Consider the following 17,967-nt stretch of genomic DNA (forward strand, 5'->3'; position numbering starts at 1 on the left):
TAAACCCTTGACCCGTGGACCGAATGTGGCCCTGAAGTTTATGTGATGTGGCTTACCCCCTCAAACCTAATTTTGTGAAAATGAAATAAGCGGCACATTTACAAATCGCTTAAATGACCCGTGGAACAATTCCAGAGCATTTAAATTACCGTTAGCACATTTTCAGTTCACTGAAGTAGGACTCAAAGATCACTTAAGTAACCCGCGACACAGTTCCAGAGCACTTGAAGGATCCCTGAAACGTTTAGAGATCGCTGAAGTGGCTCTGTAAAAAGGATTTATCATTAAGCAGAATGTTAGTTCAGGTGCCCACAAGCTAGCGAAAGATTTTTCTCGTATTTGGCGCACCGAGTAAGAATATTTCATATTTTCATAAAGAGTGGTTGATGACGTAAGCATCATCCAACCCCCCCCCCTCCCCTCTTGTAATCAAAAGTCAGCAAATCGGAAACCCCCCCCCCCCCCGCCATCGATGCTGACGTAAATACTTGAATGACCCTTTAACCGATGATCCTAAAGGCATACTTACAACGTGAAAAAGTATCCAAATAACGTGTTGACCTCAGATACGTCATTCATATTTGAACAAGGCTATGCAATTATTAAAATAAAATAATTAACTTTTTTCACATACGGACACCTTGTCCGAAAAAAAACAATTCGAATTTGTTGCCCTGTCTCTCCTGAGATCAAAAAAAAAGAAAGAAAACGAAGTTCCACGTTTCTAAGCGCAATATTCACTGAAATATTTGGATTCAAAAATCGGAGGAAAATCGGGAAAATAACATCATAAAATAACGGACCATTAGTTTATTATCTAAGATGTTCTTCCGTACTTTTCTCAGACATTTTAATTCAAATATCTCAGCGAATATTGCACTTATAAACGAGAATTTTCTTGTTGTGGACTTGGCAATCACTTCCCCCATGTTGATGGTTCTTTTGGACAAGGTTGTCACATAAAAAGTTTTTTTTTATTTTTTTGTTTCAATAGCTATACAACCTTTTGCAATGCGAATTCCTCTTGCAACTCGTTATTTGGTTCTTTTTCCTAGTTGGAAGTATGCAATTTAGGATCAACGGTTAGCCAGTAGTTTGCGGCAAATGGAGTTAGCCCCATGCATCCTGTATGCACTAACTTCTATCCCTCCTATGCCCTATGGAGATGGATTCGGGGCTACGGCTGGGTTGGTAATCAATGCCGCAGTTTTGGGAGCCGTCGAATCACCTGGGGATCGTTCAACGCTGGAGCGAGCGTTAAATCTCTCAGGGAGACAGGAAGAAAGGGGAAACCCCGATCCAATTAAATCGGAAGCAAATTGGCCAATGGTGAGTTTATGCACGGTAAACAAATATTCTTAGGGGGGGGGGGCATTCAAGTATTACGTCAGCATCGAGGGGGGGGGGTTCGGATTTGCTGACTTTTGATGACAGCGGGGGGAGATGAGGTGAAGGTTGCTTACGTCATCAACCACCCCTTTTTGAAGATATGAAACATTCTAAGCTGCTGACGAAATTTCCCTGACGGGGAGGGGGGGGGGAATCAGTATTTTGCTAACTTTTGCTGACATGGGGGGGGGGGGGTCAAAAATGGCTGAAAACCTTCTTACGTAATACTTGAATGACCCCTTATGTTTGAATGGTGACTTTGAAGCTGAAATAATACTGTGCATCTCGGTCTAAATGGTTATTCTAATAATCAACATAGTCGGACATTGTATTATCTCAAACATAATTTGATATTTATCTTATTTTTGTTCTACGTAGCTAGAAGTAAACATGTGTATAGTGTGTGTACGGAAAGATGGCCTCTGACATTGTATGACCTTCATAATCAAAAGAGAGTGTTCATGCTCCAGTGGAAACAAATGGGGGGGGGGGAGGAAAGAAGATAAACATCCGCAATTGTTGCTGCTGGAGACCTTGTTTCCCCTATTTCTCCCAAATGCAGAATGAATTTTCCTTTTTCATGATGAAGGTCACACAAGGTCAGAGGTTATCTTTTCATGGTCACACTTTTTTATTATATCTCTTCATGTGTTATATGAAGTTACTTATTATATATATCTGGTCACCGATTTATTTTGTTTGTGTTCTTTCAAGTGCGGATGGCAATTACGAGGTTCGTTACAAGTCCAACGTCCTAATATACAATGGCGGTAGCGTGATGTGGGTCCCTCCGGCCATCTACCAGAGTTCATGCACAATAGACGTCACCTATTTCCCCTTCGATCAGCAGAAGTGCGTCATGAAGTTCGGCTCCTGGACCTTCAACGGCGACCAAGTGGCCTTAAATCTATACGACAACAACGAGTGGGTCGACCTGTCGGACTATTGGAAGAGCGGCACCTGGGACATCGTGGACGTGCCAGCTTTCCTAAACATTCACAACAACTCGAAGTACGGCAAAGCTACGGAGACCGACATATCCTTTTATATAACCATACGTCGCAAGACCCTCTTCTACACAGTCAATCTGATCCTACCCACTGTTCTGATATCTTTCCTCTGCATTCTCGTCTTCTATCTGCCCGCGGAAGCCGGCGAGAAGGTGACCCTGGGGATATCCATCCTCTTGTCCCTGGTCGTCTTCCTACTGCTGGTGTCGAAGATCCTACCGCCGACGTCGCTAGTGCTGCCGCTCATTGCCAAGTACCTGCTGTTCACGTTCTTAATGAACACCACGTCCATCCTCGTCACGGTGATCATCATAAACTGGAACTTCCGCGGTCCCAGGACTCACAGGATGCCGAACTGGATAAGAGTGGTTTTCCTGAAGTACCTACCGATGATGCTGTTCATGAAGAGGCCGAAGAAGACCAGATTGAGGTGGATGATGGAGCTGCCCGGCGTGGGGCTCCACCATCACTACCATCCCTCCGAATCCTTGAAGCAGCAGTACCATATGAGCAAGAGCAAGCTGGAACTGCTCGAACTGGCCGACATACACCATCCTAACTGCACGGTAGCGAGAAGCGCCGCCGCCGCTTCGTCTCTCCTTTCCCCGCCTGCTCTAGAACTAGGACATCGCAGGGACAGCGACGCTTCCGACGCACTCATGCTATCCCCCGAAGCTTTCAGAGCCACAGAAGCTGTTGAGTTCATTGCCGAGCACCTGAGAAGCGAAGACGAGTACATTCAGGTGAGTGATCGATCATCAGTCACTCTTCCTGTAATGTTTAATATTTCGCCCGTCGTATGGCTGAGTATTATATATACGACGTTTCTCTCTCTTATTTTATAATAATAATAATTTTTTTATTTGCTATTGATTTCGAATTATGCAAATGTTAAGCATTCTATAATTGCCATTGATTGCAAAGTTTCTATTAAAAAAGTTGCAATTACTGAAATCATGCATTTCTGTACTGAACTGAGATTTCTAATCCTATTTCATAAGCATTTGATGAATTATTCACCTAGATATAAGAAGTGTGAATTCTTGATTTTTTCGATTTTGTTTTTAAGATTACACCCGAAAAAGTATCTACTTTTTGCACACAAACAGTGATTTCGACGATCTATTAGTAGAACGTATGCCAGTATTATTAATAGAGGCTGGAGCGTTTCTATTTTACTGTCTGTGACGATGCCTTGTTAAACACATTCGGTACTGGTGACACATATCTACTTTCTCATCTAAGTCCATAATTCTTTTTTAAATGAGAGTGTGTTATATCGGGGTACGATCGTAAAATTTTTTAAATAGGAGTTCGCTATTCCGGCAAGTAGATGTAAATTATAGAAATGATTTATTTCATGAATGTTCGAACAAATGCGTTAAATCTTATATTCCGTTCAGACTCTGGCTCACTAGTGCGGTCATCTAATTAATAAATCTTATCACTTCAATGGGACCACTTTATCATAATTACCAATATGAAATGACAATTATACATAATAACCAGCGAATTTGATAAATTCAGTACGATTTATCATATTTAACAGCGACGCCAAGGTATTAAACTTCAGTTTGATACAATTTGAAGAACTAAAAATGTATCTAACGTACCGAAATGGTAGGCGATTATGTATAATAACCGGATTTATCACTTTAACTGTAACATATATATTTTCCATAGTATTTTATTATTGAAAAATTTAAACCGAAAATATTTTTCACCTCAATTTTTTCTGAAATCATTGTTATTTCAATTAGAAACAATGTTTTCCTAATATAAGCAACTTGCTCTATTCCGTAAAGCACGATAAAATCCAGAGGGTGTTTCCTCTTATTTTATTTTAAAAGAATATTTCAAAGGTGTAATTGAAAATGGACGGCCCGGAAAGTGAAAGGACGTGGGTTCGATTTCCCACAGGGGCAGTTGAATTTTGTCTCTTTCCAAAATATATCTTCGCAACAGCCAGTTGTTAAAACCTTCGTATGGTAGCGGAGAGTGACGTCATCCTTGTGGTCAGTCGCCATCGGGTGGCAGCGTCAGCAGTTGTGAGCTTGGCCTGTATCTGGTCCGGCCGTCCATGTACGGTCCATTTCAGTGTACACGAGCTCCAAGAAAAGATTGAGTGATTTGGTGCCTCTGTAGTCTAGTGGTCTAGGGCGTTCACCCGGAAAGTGAGAGGACGTGGGTTCGATTTCCCACAGGGGCAGCTGAATTTTCTCTCTTTCCAAAATATATCTTCGCAACAGCCAGTTGTTGAAACCTTCATAAGGATATTTGAACATAAGAACTTTCGTGCCCCCCCCCTCCCCTCCAAACGTTGATCGCTTCAGACGCTCCTGTCCAGAGCTGACCCGGAATTAGCGAAAGGGTAAAACGGGCGGCACTCTTGAAAATCGTCAAATTTCAGGGAAAACAAAAATAATTGTGCCTTTCTCAGTGAAGAGGCGATAAGAGTGCGTCTGTTCCCTCGACGCACATAAAAATTCCGACTTCTGATAATTCTGACTTCGTTACGGTCGTGGTACTGGGCCATTTTAACGGTTTACGATAACTGTTTGCACTGATTAATAATTTTCGGAAAAGTAGGGAATAATTCTAGGCTCGCGTAGTTGTCGAAACTCCATTTATACTTGGTAGGAAAAGCGTAAAAGGGTCATTTGAAGTTTTTAATTTTGATATCTCACTTACGGGGGCAAATGGTTAAAAATATTTAAGTGCAGTCGAATACCGTTATAGCAAAAAATCTCGTTCATACAAACACTTTTCTATAATCCCCCAGATATGTTTACATGGGAACAATGCAAAAACCTGCAATTCCTTAAAAAACGAAATTTCATTATAACGAAGTGATTTCTCCAGTCTCTTGGAGTTCGTTATAACGGGATTCGACTGCAGTTTTTTTTTAAACAATATTATTTATCCATTGATTTATTTCAAATTTTTTACCACATACATTCGATTGAGTATGCTATCCAATACTGTTACAAAATTCCGGATGGGGTGCATGGTAAAATAACATTTTCATGATATAAATAACACAGTTCATGAAATGACGAAAAAGATTTCATACCCATTCATAAATACTTGAGCTAGAAAATTAAAATAAAATTAATTTGAGTAGAAGTCGATAAAATCGCTTCCATCATTTTATAGACCGAAGAGTTTTCTATATTTTGAATAAATTTTTGTTCGATTTCATTGACGTCATGTTATTTCATTATATGCTTTTTTAAATTTGTAATAAACAAAGTACTGGAGATAAGTAAAATTGTGTACTGTCACACACACATAGAATAGCATACGCAGATATTTTTATATATATTGAAAATTGAATTCAATGGATAAATAATATTTTCACATGAGAAAGTTTTTGCACCGTGTTCAGGGGTGTCAGGACCTCTGAAATCGAATTAGAAAAATTAATGGTAAAATGAAAATCGCATTTTGCAATTAAATAAGGGGAAGTATTTCAAATAAAATGTTGAAATTATATTTTTGAAATTTATATATTTTTCAAAGTTTAAAAATTCATGAAATTCGAACGAATCGTCTGATATTCAAGTTTTAGGTTCCTTTTATAGCAACAATGCCCAATAAATTTTTCTGCAAAATTTCATTTTTGGTGTAGTAGTTTTGTTTTAATCTTACGGATGAACTTAAAAAGTACAATCTGAGAAAACCATGCTCAAAGTGGTTTTCTTGTGTACATTTACACTATAATTCATTACTTCTCTCTCTTATATCGAAAGAACAAATCAACCGATTGACACGAAATTTTTAGTATTTCATTTCTCCTTCGAATGAAAGATTTTTTTGAAGTCCCTTTTGAAAATTCGACTTCAGGAGTCGTGGCACCCCTTAAAAAGTTGGAGGCCCCCTTAATTCTTTATTTACTGAAACGAGATGATCGTAGCCGCGCGAATGTACTCCTTTCCGATTGAGATTTTTAATACCTTTTTCTTTCAATTTTAAAAATCATCCATATATTTTTCGTTCTTTGCGGTAACACTTCGTGAAACATCCGGCATTTTCTGTGTAGGAGGACGTAGAAAAACCCTGTGAATAACTCACACTAGACGCTTTATGTTAACAATTGCTTTTCAGATAACATTTTTTTCAAACAGATCTGAAGTCAAGAACTGTTTTCTAAAAATTACGACCTCCAGATTTTTCACTTTTTCCAAAAGCAAAACTTTCGAAGTTTCTAACTCTCTGCTCTCCCTAACAATGCCTCTTTCTCAAGAATAATTTTTCGAACAATACTTTTCCGGAAAGCCATTTTTCTTATAATATTTTTCGATAACTGACATCATCAATCATACTCAGCAGGAATTGATCCGGGAGGAGAACTGACTTGATAAATCGATATTTCAATACTTATATAAGCTCTTCATTTGTTAATCAAGTTATACCGATCGGAGAGTTACCCAGAGCCACACTTCGTATTGTAATTGTGCTTTACTGAGAACTCCTAATTTAAAAACAAGTCGTTTCCGGAAATATCGTCTAATATTTTTGAATACTTAGATTAATAAGGAATACGTAGGATTCGCTTATTATACCTACGAATCTAAATAAAAGGGAGAATTCACTACCCATTTACACTTTTATTCTTTCTAAATTATGCTTAACATAATTTAGAAAACATAATGCGAAAATGTAAAATATCTTAACATATTTATCTTAGAGTCCAATTTGATTATTAGTGTATTTTTTAACTAAATTATTGAATGAATATCGAGTTGTCTCTAAACAATTATTATTCACTTTTCTAACATTTTATAAGACTTTATTTCATAGGAGTTACTCTTTCAACCTCTATTTTTTATAGGAATAGCTTCAAATTTTCTTTTGATGCTGTTATTTCTGACATGATTATTTTTGAATGATGAATTATAACAGAAAACTATTGATCAATGCATCTTACTGCATTCATAAACAGCATAGTTTCCCAACCTTTTTCATCCCATCTTCCCCACTTTTTCAGAATTTTTTTTTCTCCCATCGCCCCCAACGCGGTCTAACCCATAGGATCCTGTGTTACACCAGTAGCTTTTACCACCCCTCCTGGAACATTCTATCGCCCCCCACCTTAGATGCCTACGTTGGGAATCACTGATATAGAGTATTCGAAAAAAGTAGGCTTATACATCATATTTCCTGGAAGAATCGTCATCCTTCTATTGTTCTTATAAACTACTATTCCCAACTATTGGCCTCAAAATAATAATCATGGCCCTTTTCATAAATTATCTTTCCGAAAATTGATTTAGAAGTAAGTGGTAATGTTGAAAATCATTTTTTCAATAATACGCATCATATGTTGAGTCAATTTTTTTTTTGACAATAATTTCAGAAGTTTCATTTTCAACAATTATTTTCAAAGAATGCCCTTTGCCCTTTTTTTAACAATGACTCTTGTAAATCCCCCGTCTAAACAATGGTTCTAAGGAATGATTCCTTACTCTACAATTATTCGATTAATTTATTCAACAATGATTCGAATAATTAATATCTTCCTCTACAATGACTCGAATCATCAAGTTCTGATCCAGCAACAGTTCTTAGAAATAACTTGTAATCCAACAATAGTTCAGAAATAACTTGTAATCCAACAATAGTTCAGAAATAACTTGTAATCCAACAATAGTTCAGAAATAACTTGTAATCCAACAATAGTTCAGAAATAACTTGTAATCCAACAATAGTTCAGAAATAACTTGTAATCCAACAATAGTTCAGAAATAACTTGTAATCCAACAATAGTTCAGAAACAACTTGTTCAACAATGATTCCCGGAAAAAACTTCTTGTTAAACAATGATTCTCGGAAAAAACTTCTTGTTAAACAATGATTCTCGGAAAAAACTTCTTGTTAAAAAATGATTCTCAGAGACCATATCTTGTTCAACTATGATTCGCGAAAATCACTTCTTGTTCAACTATGATTCGCGAAAATCACTTCTTGTTCAACTATGATTCGCGAAAATCACTTCTTGTTCAACTATGATTCGCGAAAATCACTTCTTGTTCAACTATGATTCGCGAAAATCACTTCTTGTTCAACTATGATTCGCGAAAATCACTTCTTGTTCAACCACGTTTTTCAGGCATCACTTCTTGTTTAATAATGATTGTAAAGAATTGATTTCTCAATGCTATTTTTAGAAATTATTTCGCGAAAGTGCAAATTCAGAAGCAGCTTATAATAATAATATAATCTTCAAAATTTCTTTTTCAACCTACCTCCTCTCTCAGAATTTATTTTCTATACACGGAGCCTTTTTTCCGAAATTACTTCTGGAACATTATACTGCAAGTAGGACTATATATATTAATGTTCATTTCCCAGTGAATGTGTCAATGTTTTCATAATTTCTTTTTGGGTACAAAAATTGATTTTACACCAATAAAAATTATAAAAAAAAAGTTTTCAAAATAGTCTGAACCATAGATGTATTTTTTTTTCTAAAATTACTCGAAGAAATGTAATTTGTTTTCAATAATGCTCTTTGCAGTATTTTTCAAACGATGGTCCTTTCCTGAACGATTAATTTTCCAAATATCACTTACAAAAATGAAGTGAATGCTTATAATTTCGAAAATTTTCTTATGACTCGCTTTTCCAACTGTGCCTAGTTTAAAAATAACTTTTCGAATTATTTTCTACACACAAACATCATTGCCATTTTCTAACAATGATTTTCAAGTAACACCTTTTCTCAAGAATAGCAATGTTCTCTATCAAAATCACTACCAGGAGGCAAAGATTTTACGACAAATAAAAGTTCTGTATCATTTTATATTTTTCGAATACCGGTTATTTGTACAATATATATACAGGGCGATTCAAAATTCAACGCACAAACTTTTAGGGGAGGCAGAAAACACAAAAGCGAAACATAATCACATACGGATGTATGACCGGGAACTCCAACCTGATCAGCTGAAGGATAAACTGGAGGATAAACGAAAATGGCGAAAGAAAGTCAATAGCGGGTGGAAAATCTCTTTATTTAGCGGCACTTTACACGAGGACAGTACGTTTACACATTAAGTTTCACAACAAGTGTCCTAAGTTCTTACCATCCACAGTTATGTACAAATAAAAAAAAAAAAATGTGATTCTGTTTTGTGTTTTTTACCTCCCTAAGAGTTTGCACGTCGAATTTTGAATGTGTATACGTAACATTATACACATGTAGTCGATTTTACACATGTTACTGCCAAAGCCCGACGTTGGCCAGTTCATGGCCCAGTTGGCCCAACCAATATCCGAATTCTGGGCTTTCGCTTTCTTTAACCAGATCCTATATAGTACATATATCGATCCCTACGATTCGGTGTCATCGCCACAATATTTTTTCGTAATAATTGTGGTCATTTATAATTAGCCATAGCTAACTATAATTATTATGGTCCGCTCTGGCAACCGTAACGATCAAAGGAAAAAATCTGGTGCTCTACCATTGCTTCCCCCCCCCCCTCCCCCTCCCATGCTTATAAAAGGATATCCGAGAGGAACTGACGTCTAGCGTTCGCGATTACTGTGTCCATTCTGAGAGAGCATGCACATTTTAGAGACAAATGGTCGTTCGAGAATTGATACATTTAGTTACGAATGGCTAGCGGCAACTATTGAGCAGTTGGTACGGCGATAGCGCAGAATCGAAGACAAACGAGAGGTTCATGGCTCGAATTCCGCGCGTAGCGTTGTTTTTTTTTTTTCCTGTTTTGCCTTACATGTCCAATTTTTTAAATGATTATGTATTTCATTTTCATTTTTTTCCACTTGTGTACTCAAAGCTGTTATTAAACGTTCCGACATTCTCGGAGGTGTGTGGGTTCACAATGTGCTTGCTGCGAGGGATGGCTTATATCAGCCAGTCGCCCCTCCCCCCCACACGTTTTATTACTTTTCGCATAATAAAATGAAAGAATTCATTTTGTTTTTGTGATTATATTGTAATTATTTTTCTAAAAGAAAAAGAATTTTTCGCAAACACAATGCGATCGCGAGTGTAAAGTACCGTAATTCTAATATCAGTCAGTGGTTTCCTCCACTTCTTGAACAAGCACCGTTTCCCTCCGTGTATTCGGAGGAAAACCCAAAGAATCATGCAAAGAAGTGAAGTAAGAGAGGGAGAAAAATAGAGTTTCGGGTGGGATTCGAACCATGAACCTTTCAGTTGCGGTCAATTGCAGTGTCGTCGTCGTATCAAGTGCTGAACAGCTGCTGCTAGCCTATCTCATTAAATAAATGTATTCTCAAACATCTATATGCCTCCAATGCGCATGCGATCTCAGAATGCCACCTCCTAGAGATAGAAGGTCTCTGGCACTCCATAAACGTAATTCAGACTACCTAGCAAGTTTGCCACGTTCTGAAACACAGCCTCATATTTCGTTTCTTCTTATTTTGGCGTAAAATCTTCCTGATTGGCTCACAAATACCGCGTAGTAATTGGATGTGGGGCATAGAAATCGCCAATTCTGAGCCTGATCATTTCTCTCTCGATGATATTGGCATTATATGGGAATTTTTTTACCTGAATATTTTGAGGAAAAATGGACTACTTCTCTCTCTCTCTCTCTCTCTCACTGACGTCATAAGTAGACTGCATAGGCCTTCTATCTGTATGAGGTGCTGGATGGACACCTATAGTAATCGCGAGCGCTAGACGTCAGTTTCTCTAGGATATCCAGGCACATCATTTTGGGGGAATTTCAGGGAAGGGCCGTTGCCCCCCTGGCTTTTGAAAATACACTAACCATGGTATATATATATATATATATATATATATATATATCCTTTTAAAAGCATAAGGGGCTGGTAGGGCAGCTGTATATCGATATGTTAGTGATCCATATATACGGGGGTCATTCAACTATTACGTCAGCATCGAGGGGAGGAGGGGGTTTCGGATTTGCTGACTTTTGATGACATGGGGAGGGGGCTGGAAGGTTGCTTACGTCATCAAAACGTTAACGAAAATTTGCTGACCTATTACGATGACGAAAATTGCTGACAGGGGGGGGGGGGAGGTCAGTGTTTTGCTGACTGTTGCTGACAGGAAGGGGTTTAAAAAATGGCTGAAAATCTGCTTAAGTAATACTTGAATGGCCCCTAGGGATCGGCATAGGTGCCGACAAAAGTCCAAAATTTGGTCATTGGCCCCGGTCAGTAACATATATATATATTTATATGTGTATAGATAGATAAAAAATGCACGAATTTCTTATTTGGTTTTTCTAACATCATTTAATATAGAATTACCTGTTTCAGTTCCTCTTATTTTTCTTATAAAAATACTGTAGACAACATTGTCTTCAAATTGAAACATCATTTGGGGGAAGGGGGGGGGGAAACATTAAATTTTTTTCAACCTTTTGTACTGTACTGTTATATTTCAATCATTATACTGCACTTACGGTGTTGAACGTAAATTGAAATGTTTCTCGTATAATCGGATACCCCCCATTAATCGGATGTTGTGCGCTGTAGTGATGGATATCCGTGTAAGTGGGATCGGCTGTGCATGTTCACATTTCTCAACCATTTTTGTTTCTATGACTTTTTATAAAGAGAAACTCTAAATATTATAATCATGATCTTACTTCATTCAAATAAAGCCTGATATCTTTGAATTTTTCCTAATTTTTTCAACAAACCGATATATGTTGATCTGTTTCTTTTATTTCTCTCTATAAATCCTAGATTAGAGAAGACTGGAAATACGTAGCAATGGTCATAGACAGACTCCAGCTCTACATATTTTTCGCTGTAACTACCGCTGGTACCGTAGGCATATTACTGGACGCTCCTCACATATTCCAATATGTCGATCAGGATAAGATCATACAGACTTTCGGAAGAGCAGCATGAGGATCACGCAGGTGATTGGAATTCGCAAAGAACGAATAGATAACTTGAATTTGCTTTTTTTGGAGGAGGAGGAAAGGATCTAGAGAATGAGAGATGATGATGACGAGGATAATATATAAAAAAAACTACGGGTGGAGTTTTATTACACGGAGGAGGAGAGAGTAAAATAATACATACATCATGGAGATTGTGATTGTGAGAGGACAGGTTGTTAAATCAAACTGTATTACATCTTTCGAGCTGCCATCATTATCTAATAAGAAATTATTAAAGATCATATATATATATACATATACATACACACACACACACACACACACACACACTAAAGCTGCCTAGAGAAAAATAAAGCGACTGCTATTTTCAGTGACACATACGCATACACACACACACACGCACACACGGGTATTTCAGAACCTATGGGTGACACGTGTAAGAAATTGTAGGTATGTAATACTATATATATATGGAAGAAAATGGAGGAAAGATGTATATGATATGGTTGTTGGGTCAGTTGACTGGCCATATTCGCTCAAAACCATCCAAAATAGCAAGTTGCCAGTTTACGCAGAAAAAAAATAAAAATAAAATAAAAATCGAATAGTAGTTTTTAAATTGGTCAGTTTCGAATTCTTATTGTAGATAGGCATGTGCAGAATAATAATAATAATTATTATAAGAGCTAAAAAAAAAAATGAAGATTCGAAGACGTATAGATGAAGCTTTTATCCGTGTTTTTTCTCGAATGTTCTGGTGATGTTATTCAAGATTTGTATTTAAAAATGGAGAAAAAAAAAATCTAAAAAAATAAAACGTTGTTAGATATGTTTTGATGATTTCAACAACAACAAAAAAATTGCTATACATATATTATATATATACATACGTATAATTATTATTTATACCGAGCTTGTGCTATATGATATGATGATAGCTGGATTTATTCTGCGCCTACAATGATCATGATTTCTAGCTTTTTGTTTGTCGTTTTCTTGTCTATGATGCTTTGCATATGGTATTAGTTATCATTTATTTGTGGGTTTTTCCTTTTTTTGAAAATTGTAATGTGGATTTAAAAAGCATGTTTCTACTTGAATGTTCTGCGAGAAGAAGAAAAGAGAGGAAATAATGATAATGTTTTCGAGATGGTTGTTGTTGATTCCGAATATTTCTGTGGAGGAAAACAAAAAGAAAGAAATTCAATGTTGATCGTGTCATGTTAAATGTACTCTATTTATTATAAGTATATGTTATACATAAAAACTTTTCCACATGGCTTCCACAGTCGAAAAAAAAACAAAAACAAATTGACCTAGAATCCGGAATGAAATTGCCCTGTGTATTCGGAGCGCTGATAAGCTCGTACTTATTCCTGATCATGCCTGAGGAATTACGAAGATATTTTATACATTCGATTTAATTTCATTTTTTTTTTGTACGGATATGCATATGCACTTTAAATAATGTGAATGGGATTTTTTAAAGTTACTTATCTACTCTTCCTTTCCGGCGATTGTCGTTGATATCGCATAGAAGAGAGTCGATTTGATCGTCAATTGTCTTCGTTAACGGCGGGGTGATGTAGAATTGTCATCAGGCTGTAAGAGAAAACTTATCGTTAAGCCTTCTTTCGAGAACTGGCATAATTGGCAGGAAAGATGCGTTGTTTGTTAGATATGGATGTGTATCGAGAAATGAAGACTTCATGTGTGTTGGAACTTGGTTCTGGTATAGACGAGGTTTACTCAGACACGTATTATTATTTGACATTGGACGACTTTCAAGGAAAAGCGGTGTAGAAATCCAGTTGATAAATACTGCTAATCAAATCTTTATCATTTGAAGTCTTTAGAACTATTTTGGCATTCCTCAAAATTGAGCTATAACGCCAAAGTGATACTGGTTTTGTGAGAAAAGCCAAATGGCGCCAAGACGACGTACTTCAATCCCTGAAATTGCAACTCCATTTCACCCCACAACAAAATAGAACCTGTTTTCAAGGTGTTAAGAAGTCTGATAAATTCGTAACCTAAGACGAGTCTGAATTTGCATGTGTGTGTGACTACTACAACTGCTAAACCACACATGGACCTCGTGAACAATCCTCTGAGAAATCTGGAGATCACCACACGTTCTTTTCAGCTGGCTGTAAAAGAACACTTTTCTCAAATATTTCTTTGAAGAATTATCACCATTGGTGACAAAGGTGCGTAAATTGTAAGATATAGATTTCTGGAGAATGGGGAGGGGGGGAGACTGTCCTCAAATTCATGGGCATAATGTATGTTGAAACTTTATCCTGGTATATTGTCTGCCACTCAGATACGCCACTCGATCTTGAACGATTCAACCCCCATTTTCAAGGGAAAACGGTGTACCAGTTTAGCAACTGCTAAAAAAATACATTTAATTTGATATCTTTAGAACTACTTCGATATCGTACGAAATCGATTACCACTCGCTGCGTAGAGTTTGGACGTCGAAATGCTTAGGTCTTCGATTTGGTACCTATGGATTCCAAAGTCGATTCATTCAGCTCACAGAAATACACCATGCGGTTCATGAAGTTTCCGGTCTTGAATAGGAGGAAAAAGGTTCAGCACAGATCTATAGATCTTACATCAAACTGTAGCCTAATGTAATCAGGACTTTCCAAAGATGCATCACTCGTAGAAGTCATGTGCAGTAACCTGCTGGACATTAGACGAAATAAAAAAAACTTTCCGAGATTCTCACTCATCCATCCCATAAAATATTGTTTTTTAATCAATAAATTCAACAAATGACGTCATTGTTTCAGTTAAAAGTTGGGGGTAAAGATTTCTAATGATAAGTTATGTAATTATAACCCATACATGCTCAACCCATGGCCCGTAGGAGTCATCTAATGTGACTCCCGACGTTAAACTTAATTTTGTAAAATGAACTAAAAGTTCTTTGTGACCCGTGGTATAGTTCCAGGAAACTTAAGTGATCCGCGGCCTGCTACACGTTTTAAAACCAAGTGACCCGCACCTTTGCCGTAACCGATACGATCAGATAATCGTTGAAGCATTCCTAAAAATCCATAAAAATAAAAATTTTGTTTCTCTTTTTCCTAAATATGGACTATAATTCACAGAGAAAACTCTAATCTATTTAAAGATGATTACGAACAGAATTCTGTATATAGGAGAAAAAAAAATTATATGAACATCAATCAACTCAAATAGGCCCATAATAAACCCATCATACTGAAAATTTGAGTCGTACGACTATCCAAAGAAGCGAAAAACCGATCAATAAATTACCTTTTCAAATAGAAAAGGCTATTAAACGAAGCCTATATCCACGTCTCAATAACAACAACTTGGAATAGAGAGCTTTAGGGCAAAAAAAAAAAAATGTAAATTTATGTAAATTTTGAAAAGCAATTTCCAATTATAAGTAAAGCATTGGCTCGGAATAAAAGGGTAATACATATATAAAAGAAATAATAATAATACTAATAATGTAAAATGGGGACTGTCACGACGAGATAATGTTTATGCGTAATTACCATGGTAAAAAAAAAAAATAATGTTATCTTCTTGTTTCGATTATTTAGCTGATGTTATTTAGCGAATGTACATTATAAATAGCTTTATCCGCTGTAAATTTATGGTACTTTTAATTTTTACGTATTTGTTATTATTAGTTTATTGCGAAACTGGCAAAAAAATAATATATTGGTACGTATGAAGAATAAAATACTCTTGTAATAATGAGAAAAAAAAATACTAACATTGTACAAGCATTTTCGTGTGGTGCTGCGTTTCTACAAGTGAAATTTTGAAGACGATAAAATGAAATATTATTACATACAAAAAAAAAAAATACATATGAGCGGCGTATAGTGTAATTAGCAAAGTTTAGTGCAATTTGGACGCGCGAGGGAAATTCGAGCTGTAATGCGAAAAAATATATTGCTTAACAATCACTATATTATATACTGTGCTATAAGTATCTAGAGACGGCTACACACACTACCCCTGACGTGACGCGGTCCGACGTCACGTCAGGGTAGTCGTGTAGTTTACTTGAAATGGAAGTCTTATATGAACGATGCTGCGCGGTTTTGCCATTAGAATCTGGAGCGAGGCTTGTGCGAGGGATGCGGTGCCCCGCGATGCAGGTTGGGAAGCAAGCAGCCTAGGCTTTAATTTTGAATAATAAAAAATTACCAGGCACCTGCGTTGTCACTCTTTTGAGTTATTATCTTGACAATAAAGATGTTAAGAAAACTTGAGAGTCTTTAGCCGCGATACCAGAAAAAAGAATGGATTCTATCGCAGTGGTTCTTGACCATTTTTCGTCCATGACCTCTCTGGACCATAATTTGTTTTCCTCGTGACCCTCGCTATTATTCAGGGGCCCCCACTCTCATCCAGGAGCGATATCATTTCTTATGTGTTTTTTTTAAATATAAATAAAGTCAATCTCCTTGTGTGCCGTCAATGACCCTCGTTGGTGCTCTATGCTGGGTCGTCTCAGGAGTTATAGACCTATCCATAATATTATTACGGGGTACCCAGAATTTTCTGGTGACCCATTTGCTGGAAATAACATCTGATGTGTTACTGCATAAGCTGCATATTTGGGCACATACCTAAACTCAAAAAAAATCACATCACTAGATCTCATTGTGTAGATACTATATGGGTATGAGGCCCTTCGGTAGGACCACCTAAACCGCATCATGGACAATACGATCGGCTAAAGCGATAACACTAACATCACAATTTTGCTCAAAGATTTCGGATAAGTCGGCCTAGTATTTCAAAGGTAGCTTTAGTTTGGCGCTGCACGGACGTCAGTCAGTCTGGATACGGGTTCATGATGGATAAGACGCCTTCTAGCACCTGACCACTCCAATTAAGGTCATGCATTGTATTTTAAAAACAAAAAACTGCTTGTTTTGATTCTACCACACATGGAAATTGTTCTCCCTCTCATCCGACTCTCTCCTGATAATCCCGTGTTCCCAAATTTTTAAAGACGCGAGCACCGTTTATTTCCATCATCATCATCATCATCATCAAAAATCACAAACGCGCACACACATGGAAACTCTGATAATATGAATGTGATGATAATATTTGAATGCGTGAATTCAGCTTGAACAACATGGTTCAGTTAGGCTGTCGATCAAGACACCCGACCGTGAAATCGAATACTATATCGGACGTTTAAATAAACATCTCACACACACGCACAGTGCCAGAAAGCAACAGACACGGACACGGCCGCTGATCGCCCAGAGAGACCATCTTGGAATGGTTTGAGCTCTTTCCCAAAGGGTTGGACGGCCTCGGAGAACCTAATGATGATGTCAGACTCGATTAATCGAACCAGAACCCCGCTAGCATTCATCAGAAACTAATAAAGCAGCGTGTTATATAGCACACCACAACAACACACGCAAAAAGTCACAGCACAGATCACGGTCCTTTTCGGGCGTCTGCCATATTCTCGGCTTCCTTTTTACGCTGTACTCTTGTGTAATATCTCGCTTGACGTGGGTTGTCAACTGGTGCTGGTCTTCGGAATCCCAAAACTACCTCAAGCGAGTCCCTTCTGATTAGGAGGCCATCGTGTTGCTCTTAAAAAAGTCACCATATCGTGTATTTCGTTGCAGCTAATGGAATTATTGAGAACTTTT

At 37.2% G+C, this 17,967-nt stretch overlaps 1 protein-coding gene across 1 annotated transcript in view; it reads left to right on the forward strand.

Annotated features, from left to right (window-relative positions):
• The window catches only part of LOC149080792 (acetylcholine receptor subunit beta-like 1), a 110,192-nt gene extending 93,469 nt beyond the window's left edge, over window positions 1-16,723 (forward strand). Inside the window, exons 5-6 of the mRNA XM_089237477.1 lie at window positions 2,104-3,142; window positions 12,120-16,723. Coding sequence (XP_089093603.1) covers window positions 2,104-3,142; window positions 12,120-12,287 — 1,207 coding nt within the window. The 3' untranslated portion in view covers window positions 12,288-16,723. The remainder of the gene's footprint in view (window positions 1-2,103; window positions 3,143-12,119) is intronic.
• Window positions 16,724-17,967: the final 1,244 nt, after the last annotated feature.

This window comes from Pholcus phalangioides, unplaced genomic scaffold, assembly GCF_987345545.1.
Source record: "Pholcus phalangioides strain wild (caught in Gottingen) unplaced genomic scaffold, Ppha-v1.0 ptg000010l_1, whole genome shotgun sequence".
Lineage (NCBI taxonomy): Eukaryota > Metazoa > Arthropoda > Arachnida > Araneae > Pholcidae > Pholcus > Pholcus phalangioides.